This window comes from Solanum lycopersicum, chromosome 1 (genome assembly GCF_036512215.1).
Source record: "Solanum lycopersicum chromosome 1, SLM_r2.1".
Lineage (NCBI taxonomy): Eukaryota > Viridiplantae > Streptophyta > Magnoliopsida > Solanales > Solanaceae > Solanum > Solanum lycopersicum.
In genome coordinates, this window is record NC_090800.1 from 76,885,600 (window position 1) to 76,895,167 (window position 9,568).

At 26.8% G+C, this 9,568-nt stretch overlaps 1 protein-coding gene across 1 annotated transcript; it reads left to right on the forward strand.

The window, feature by feature from the left end:
- The first annotated feature begins 4,157 nt into the window (after positions 1 to 4,157).
- Positions 4,158 to 7,075, forward strand: LOC101264758 (protein neprosin). Its single transcript, XM_004229500.5, has 8 exons — positions 4,158 to 4,701; positions 4,801 to 4,887; positions 4,974 to 5,246; positions 5,322 to 5,486; positions 5,642 to 5,695; positions 5,832 to 5,978; positions 6,294 to 6,518; positions 6,602 to 7,075. The coding sequence occupies exons 1-8, from the start codon at positions 4,528 to 4,530 to the stop codon at positions 6,752 to 6,754; spliced, it is 1,278 nt and encodes a 425-aa protein (XP_004229548.2). The 5' UTR covers positions 4,158 to 4,527; the 3' UTR covers positions 6,755 to 7,075.
- The last annotated feature ends 2,493 nt before the right edge of the window (positions 7,076 to 9,568 follow it).

Consider the following 9,568-nt stretch of genomic DNA (forward strand, 5'->3'; position numbering starts at 1 on the left):
TAGTAATTTTAATAGATTATATTTCTAAATTCATAGTCCTCAAATTCTAGACCAGTAATCCAGCATTCTGTAGGTATAGAAAAATACAACTTTTCATTGAAGGAGTTCAAATAAATATAATCCCCCTCCTAGCTCGACCCTAATAATATCTTCTCGCCTTTAGAGAATACAAATAATTTATCAAAACCTTATATATTAACTCAAAATATTGTATACACATGTCAAAATTTCTTGATATTTTTTTAAACAATAGCAACAAAAAATATTTAATTTTTACAATAGGACAAGATCATGCCCTTATTGTCTTTGGGAACAATTCAAATTTCTCCAATTCAAATATATGTCCTCATGCAACTTCAAAGGTATGGTCCTTGTGAGTTGCCTTTACCATTCATACAAACCCTAGCTAACATCCATTATGAAATTGGCCAATAGTTGAGTGTATAGGCAATTTTGCTTCACATAGTTGGATAGGAGCCTAAATGTGGGTCAAACCCAACCCCCCATAATAGCAACTGATTTGATGGAGTAATACCTAATTTTTGTATGAATGTGTTCTCACCCATGTGTATTTTAAAGTGAAATAGGGCTCACGACGCACCTCTTGTCACAACTATATCGTTGTTTCACTTTTATCAATTATCGCTATATTATATTTAACTGATAGCAATAATAAGTATAAGTATTTACAGTTAGCATTTCATATAAATGTCAGTAATGACTTTAGCGATTCTGAATGTAATGTCGTTGATTTAATTATCATTGAATATCTTTAGTGTAATAAGTATCATTATTAAAATAATATTGTTATCACGCTAAATATCTCTTTTGTTATTGTGTTAATTTATATATACTCACTATAGTCTTATTCACGTCCATAGGCTCAGGACAAATTGCATTCAATGTGTTTGTCCACAAATTACACAACTTGTTAGCTAAATGCTAAAGAGGATTTTACTTTGTTGGACATAAATAGCCAGACGAATAAAGTTTTGATATGTAGTATTCCCTCCATTTTAATTGAAGTATAGTACTTCTAAAAAAATGTTTTGAAAAGCTTTTTATATATATTTTAATTTTTGAAAAAAAAACTATTCCAACATTTTACATAATTTGTATAAGATTGCAACAATCGGAAACCATTTTGATATACCACACATATTTTTAATTTAATACCATTCAATTTGATTGATTATTTTTTTTAAAAAAAAAAAATCATGTTAGATCAAATTAAACTTGTGTTTGGATATGCAACATAAAATTATGATTTTAAATCTAGCATGATTTGAGATTGCATTATCATGATTTCAATTTATTTATTTTAAAATAAATAATTTGATCTATAAGTTTATATCTCTTAAAAAATGACTCGTTTTTTTAAAATTTTGTAAAAAGGCTCAGTCGCTAGCGTGAAGAGTTGTATTAAAGAATAACTAATTGCAATTATTGTTGACTAGTGGAGGATATTCATAAAATTATGTCTATTTGAAAGTTTGTAATCATAAATATTTATTTATAAAAAAAATTATGAAAATATGTTGTTTATCAATGTACGCCTTATGGACTCCTATATCTTATTTATGGACTATCATTTGTTCATTCAGTAGAATTGTGTAAGAATTGGAGAACTTTACAATTTATGTAATTTTCATGTTTAAGAAAAAAAATATAAATTTAAAGGGTTAAATTATATTTTCCAACAAAACTTAAATATTAAATCATTTAATTTTATATCATAATTCTATATTATCGAAGTACATTATTAGATGGGAAAAAGTAAAAAGATACCCTGAGAAAATAGTAATAATAACTTTTATATATGTAACCGTTTCTACTGTTGACCATAGTTTGTTGCATTCATTAAGTTCAAAGTAAATTTTACAATGATCACATCAAATATCTTTTCATTATTAGTTAATTAGGTGAACCCAAGTAATTCTAAGAAAGGTAAATAAAATCATAAATATATCTTCAAAATCAATTAATTCCAAATAAGAGAAGAAAAAGTGAATGAAATGTTATCTCGTGATTCAACATGGAACCTACCTTAAGCATATATATTCCCCTAGGCGTTGAAATATGTAAACTATATAACCTTTTATAAATATGTACTTACCATTCAATGTATATCAACTATACAGTTAATATTTAAAATAATTTTTAACGGCATTAAATATTGATATTAATAAAGAATGATAAAGTCTTTATTGATATTAAGTGTTGTTGGAATCAATGTCGCTAGAGGTTTTAGGGACATATACAAAGAGTGTCAATTTCTGTTAAAAATACATATTTGGTAATAATTAATAATTAATTATCGCTAATGGTTATTTTTGTTGTAGTGACTGATTAGATTATGTTAACAATAAAACCTAGAGGGTATGAGAGTTCAATAAAAAATTGAATTCAGGCTTTAATTTACTACTCCCTTCGTTCGGTATTGTTTGTCATGATTTCTATTTTTAGAGTCAAACTATAAAAACTTTGACTAACATTTTAAGATGATTTTTTTCATCATATTAATATGCAAAAAATCGTAATTTATAGTACTTTTCATATAGTTTTAGAATATTTAATTTTTTTGTTTAAAATGTCGAATTAATGTGATCTAATTTACCTTTGAAAATTAATCAAATGACTTTCAATGAAAAACAATTTTGAATGAAGGAAATATTAATACCATATTAAAATTATTAATGTCATTGCAACATGTTTTGCTCGTTCTTCATGAATTGATGAATTACTTAATTGTCTATTCGCTATCGATTTTGAGTCTTATTAATCTATAAAATCGAAAAGAAAATCGACGATATTTGACTGGTCCTAATATTGGCTCAACATTACATGTTTCACTGGTCCTTGACTTAACTCGACACGAAGGCTAATATAATAATAGAATTTATACAAATTAAATTTAAAGCAATAAATACGATTAATTTAGCTCATAATATTTATTTAAATCAATGTCTCAAATTTAAAATATGATCTAAGTTAATTTGTGAATTTGAGTTTGACTAAATTTCATGCGTACAAATACCTGTCATATTTTTAGCAATATTATTTCTTCTTTTTCATATTAGTTGATTATTTTACTAAAATAGTTCTCTTATTGGTTGTTTATCTTAATTAATTAAGAAAACATTGATTAAAATTTTTCTATATTATTCTTGTAATTAATTACTTTTTAAAAGTGTTCACATTTGTTTATAAAAATTTTCAAAAAGTTTTTAAAGGGGAATTATTAAAATTATCTTCTTAGTTGTAATTTTTTAATATGCATATAAAAATATAATTAACTAATATGAAATAGTGGGTGTTCTTTTTTTCATTTTTAAAAATGAAATGTTAGGAGTTGTTACTTATATACTTTCTTTGTCCTTAATTACTTGTCTATTTAGGCAAATTAAAAAAAATTAAATTTTTTTAATCTATTATATCCTCAATTAATTATTTAAAAAATATAAAACTTTTTAAAAATCTTAATTTTTTTAATTTTATCTACTTTATAATTATTAAAGATCAAATGATAAATTTATTATGCCAATAATTATTTTTAAAAATAAATATATCAATTTAAAAGTGAAAAAATAATTAGAATTTAATAACAAAGGAATACATATCTTTGGATTTTGTCAAATCGAGTAATGACTAATCATACTTTACTCATTGGTACACACACAGTTTTTAGCTTATACATGCAAACTTCTCTATAATAAGTCTTGTTCCATTTAATAATTTTTCCTTTTACGATATTTAAAAATACGTAAATTTTATTTTAGGCGCAATATATAAATATAATTTTTAACTTGGTTTAAGTGGATAATTATATTCTTCAATTTTGAGTGTGCACAAGTAGGTACTTAAACTTGCACAAACTTGAACAAGTAGATATATTTATTCTACATGATGCAATACATGTAGAATGTCATGTTGAACATAAAATTATTATATAGAACAAATGTGTCTATTTGTTTAATGTTACATAAGTTTATGTGTTGTGCACTTTAAAATAAGAATCATAATTATCAATAAACGCCAAATTAATGTCATGTTTATGTGTTGTGCCGTTGTTTTAATGCTATAAACAAAATCGTCCAAAAAGTTTGTTCTTTTTTTTTTATTATATTAAAAAAAATATTTTATATAAAAAAAATATTATTGGAAAAACTATTTTGGTGACCTTTTTTTGATAATGTAAGAAGAGGACTAAAATATAAATTACTCCATGAGAGGTCCACACTCTCACACATGAAACAGTACAAGAAAAAGGACAAAGAATTGGCAGCTGTTTACTGAAACTAACTCCATTTCCCTTTTCCATACAATCTCCACCTCTTCAAATTCCATTTTACACTCTCTTCACTTTACCCCTTTCAATCTTCACGAGCGTCGGCAAATTTTCTGACCCACAATACCAAAACCTGTTTTTTTTTTTTTTGAATCAAAGATTTCACTTTTATCTTCATGGTTGAAGAATTCAAGAAACCCCACTTCATCTGAAAAAAGCTTGGGGAAATATAGTTATTAATGGATAATGTAAAAACGGAGATGTTTTGCTTGTCTGTGCTGTTTATGGCGTTACTTCTGTTATGTGATAGTGATGCTGCACAAGCTAAACAGGGCATGTCTCTTTCTTCCCAAAAATTTGAGATTCAAAAACATTTGAATCGTTTAAACAAACCTGCTGTCAAATCTATCAAGGTTAAATTCATGTATAGTTTTTTTTTTTTTTTAATTTCTTCCAGATTTTTTTTCTTTTATGTATATTGATGTTTTTTTTTTTTTTTGGATAAATAACAGAGCCCAGATGGTGATATAATCGATTGTGTTCATATATCTCACCAACCAGCTTTTGATCATCCTTTATTGAAGAATCACACCGTACAGGTAAAGATTTTTCACAAACAAAAAAAGAAAATCAAATTTTGTAGTTATGTTGGTGTTGATTTTTTTCTTCTTTTTTTGGGTTATAGATGATGCCAAATTATCATCCAGAAGGGCTATTTCGTGATGGGAAAATGTCTACTGCAGCAAAGAATAAGAATTATGGATCAAAATCAATTAATCAACTATGGCATTTGAATGGGAAATGCCCAGAAGGAACCATTCCAATTAGAAGAACAAAAAAAGATGACATTTTAAGAGCAAGTAATATAAAAAGTTATGGTAGGAAAACAAATTTTTCTACCATTTCTAAACCAGAGTCTGGTAGACCTGGTGGTGTTGGTAACCAAAATGGTCATCAGGTAACCTCATTTTCTATCTTCATAATTTCAGATTTGTGTTTATATTGAATTAATTGTTTTCCTTCTTTATTTTAGCATGCAATAGCTTATGTTGAAGGAGATGAGTATTATGGTGCAAAAGCTACCATAAATGTTTGGCAACCTAAAATTCAGCAACCCAATGAGTTTAGTTTGTCTCAGATTTGGCTTCTTGCTGGTTCTTTTGATTCAGATCTTAATAGTATTGAAGCTGGATGGCAGGTGATTAACTATTCAATTCTGGTTTTAGCAACAAAATTATTGTCATATTATGCACCCTTGTCAGATTCTTCAAAAATACGCTACTTTTGGAGAATCCGAGCAACATATTGTGACTTCCTTCTTTTGGTTTTCTCGTCTTTTTGGGGTTAAAACAGGTTAGTCCAGATTTATATGGAGATAACAATGCAAGACTTTTTACCTACTGGACTGTAAGTGAAATGTTCCTTTTTTTTTTTGCCCCTCTAAATACAGCTAGCATTCATACTTAACTTTATACTAAAATCTGTGAATTGTGAAGTTCATATTTGATAATTGTAATGTTGTGGAAAATTATTTTTTTTGCAGAGTGATGCTTATCAAGCCACAGGCTGCTACAACTTGCTATGCTCAGGTTTTATTCAAATCAATAATGAAATAGCAATGGGGGCCACCATTTCCCCTCTTTCTAGCTATCATGGTTCACAATATGATATAAGCATTCTTGTCTGGAAGGTAATTTAATATATGGGATTCATAAATCTACCATTGACCCCTTTTCAGTTTACTTAATTCCTATCAACAATTATACCTCATATTCTATTATTTGAATGTGTCTATTATTTGAATGTGAATGTATGATTGATTAAATTATGTGAAGACAGAGAGAATCTCTGACATTTGTTGTATGAATCCATTGCTTATATTTTTCTCTGTCTTTGAGTTAGTGTATTCTTCTTCCATTTAATACATAAAAATCTGTTCTTTTAACATTATTTTTTTGTTACTGTTCTTGAAATTATTTTAAGTTTGGTTTGGCTTAATTGATAGGACCCAAAAGAGGGGAACTGGTGGATGCAATTTGGGAATGACTATGTACTGGGATATTGGCCAGGCTTTTTATTTTCATACTTAACAGACAGTGCTTCAATGATTGAATGGGGTGGGGAAGTGGTGAATTCAGAATCTGATGGTCTTCACACCACTACTCAAATGGGGAGTGGCCATTTCCCTGACGAAGGATTCGGAAAATCGAGCTATTTCAGGAATATACAGGTATAAAGTGAAGGAACACCTTTTTCTCGATTAGAAATCTTGAACACTCTTAGTGAAAAATTCTTGACTTCGCCATTGAACAGGTAGTTGATGAATCGAATAACTTGAGAGCTCCTCAAGATCTTGGGACTTACACTGAGGATAACAATTGTTATGATGTTCAGCTAGGGAAGAATAATGACTGGGGTAACTACTTTTACTATGGTGGACCTGGTAGAAATGCTAATTGTCCATGACCACGATTCGAAAATGTTTCTTTTTCTTTGTAATCTTGACATGAATTCTTGTATGTTCATTGTTTTACTCTTTGTAAAACTTTTATTCTAGAGGGGGCTATAGGTTAGCTGCGTCGAAAATGTGTATGCATCTTTGATCTTAAATTGTATGAAAAGTTCTTTCGCTTTTTTTTCTTTTTTTCGAAGGTGTCTGTCTCTACATGAAATGTTGTTGGAGATAGAATGGAGGTTGAAAATTTCTAAATGTAAAATTGTTACTGTTTGTTTGTTCCTGTCTTAGGAGCTAGCTATCAATGGAGGAGATTCATATGTTTGTTGTAATATTAGTGTTTCTTTTGAAAAAGATTTATAGCTTTTAGAATGAGAATCTCTTTAAGGTATAAAAGGATATGATTGCATATATTGAAAGATAATTCAATCATGATTCATGATTAACATATATTGTCACTTTTTATTCCTTTTTGTTTCTGGAAATACTCTCTTTTAATACTTTTTTTTCTTTTTTTATGTTTAAGATGGTAAATTCTCTTGTTTATATTATCTGATTTCTTAATCATCGTGTAAAATAAAAAGTATACATCAAATATAGAACGGAGTATTAATTAGACTAGAATGAATGAGAATACAGTGAACATTTTTTATTGGTTTTTAAAGGAATTTTTGTTGTAGACCTATAATGAAGTCACTTCCAGTAAAATTCTGCTTTGGATTTGGAGAGTTATTGGCACTAATTTCTGTGAACCTCTTTGTTGCGCCTCATTCTCCGCTTCTGATCTGTTTTAATTTATGTGATATTTTTTTATTTTTTATTGATTATAAGAACGGATATATAAGTATTTAATATTTTTTCTTCGTTTCATATTAATTGTCAATATTTCAAAAACTATGTTTTTTGTCAATTTATATAGCTAGCTAGCTAGAGCTTTTGATAATACCTTCAAAATTACAAGAAATATCCACTTCATTATCGCATATTCTGATCTCAACAACGACGGAAATTTTCTCTCCTCATCAAATTAATTGGTGTTTTATAAAATCAAGAATATATATATTTTAATTATAAAAATTTATCGTTGACATATTCCGTTTGATTCTAAAAAGAAAATCACAAATTGAAGATATTTTAGTTAAATCTCTTCTTAATTTTTAAGAGTAAGTTAAGTAAGGTAATTTTTCTCTCTATCAAAGTCTAATATTAATTATGACTTTGTCTATTGATAGCAATTAGCAAGTAGTTAGGCGGTGAGAGGGTGCAAGCTGGCTAAACTAGTTATTACTACAATTAATAAAATGAAGACAAAAATTAAAAATCCTACTACTCCGATTTTTTATTAGTTGATCGCTTTTTATTTTATACTGTATAAAAAAATTATAAATAAAAGGATAACTTTACTAATTAATCACTTGAAGAAACTTTTTTGAAAAATTATACAAATAAATGTGAATACTTTTAAAAAGAATTAATTGCAAGAGTAATATAAAAAATATAAGTATTATTTTTTTTAAATTAAGTAAGGTGAGCAACTAATATGAAATAACTATTTTTAGTATAGCGATCGAATGAAATGAAATACTAGAAAAACTAAGGTGCATCAAATTAATTTAACTTACTCAGAACAATTGACTTTAAGGGTTACAGGGAAAGGCTACTGCTATAACTAGAGATAATGAAAATGGTATGATGGTGAATTAATTTATTTTGAAGTTCAGTTTTTTGATAGCTAACTTTGTTAACGATAAGGTAATAGATTAGTGGTCGTAATTAGCCTAAATATATATACTAAAAGTGAGAAGCTGCTAATCTTAAAGTTAAATCATTATTTTGTCTTTTTATTTATTTTAACTTTAAAATTGGATAATTATTTTGCCTTTGCACTTAATTAAAATAATTAAATAATAATATTATAATTACACAATAGCATAATTTGAATTTGAAAAGTTGTACTTTAATTCTTTCGTTATGACATTACAAATGTCTTTTACAAATGTCCTTTGTTTTCTACTTCTTTTTAGCTTCTTTATGTTAAAAAGCCTTTTATATCCTTTTACCTTTTATAAAATCAATAGCTATAGCCTTTGGTTTATTGTCAATTTTTTAATAATGTTTTGTTCTTGAAATGCTCAAAATTTGGTGTATGCACAACACTCTTTTGGATAAAAGTAATATTTTTTTGTATTAGTTTCTCTAACTAAATGTTCTTTTAAGTTGTGTTTTGCTCTTAATAATTTTACTTTTGCTCTTTGTTGTTTATTGCTTACATCTTCGATCTTTAGATTTTGTTTTATAAATTAGGTGACTTATTTTGCTTGGTCTTTTTTTGAAATACTTGCATCTGTTCAATTTATCTTTTTATTTTATTTATTTTAATAAATGCATAATCAGACGTTAAGTTTTAATTTTACTATCTTTTGAAAAATTATTTTTAGTTATATCTTAAGTATAAAACGTTTAGGAAAAATACTGAGGAAAAGGCTGATACTTAAATTTTTTAAAGATTTAAGAAGGGTAATTTAAAAGTCTCTAACAGATTAAATTTTTATAAATAATAATAAAAAAGGTACGAGATTCTCATTTACAATTCAAGAAGATTTTTAAATCATTTGAAGTATACGCTAACCTGCGGTTATTCTACTAGTTGACTAATACATTTGACTAACTTACGAAAAAAATGACCAAGTAAAGAAAAATATTTTTAATTTGTTTGAGAAAAATTCTTTAACTTGAAAACAATTTTAAAGTAAATAAAATGTGTTCGCAAAAAAGCGTTAAAGAACATATCATTTTTAAGAACAAAAAAATTAACTTGATTAAAG

Excerpts from the sequence above, each read along its gene's own strand:
- LOC101264758 (XM_004229500.5), top strand. The coding sequence starts at position 4,528 with ATGGATAATGTAAAAACGGAGATGTTTTGCTTGTCTGTGCTGTTTATG. Across the intron at positions 4,702-4,800 it reads CTGCTGTCAAATCTATCAAG|AGCCCAGATGGTGATATAAT; the intron begins GTTAAATTCATG and ends GATAAATAACAG. Across the intron at positions 4,888-4,973 it reads TGAAGAATCACACCGTACAG|ATGATGCCAAATTATCATCC; the intron begins GTAAAGATTTTT and ends TTTGGGTTATAG.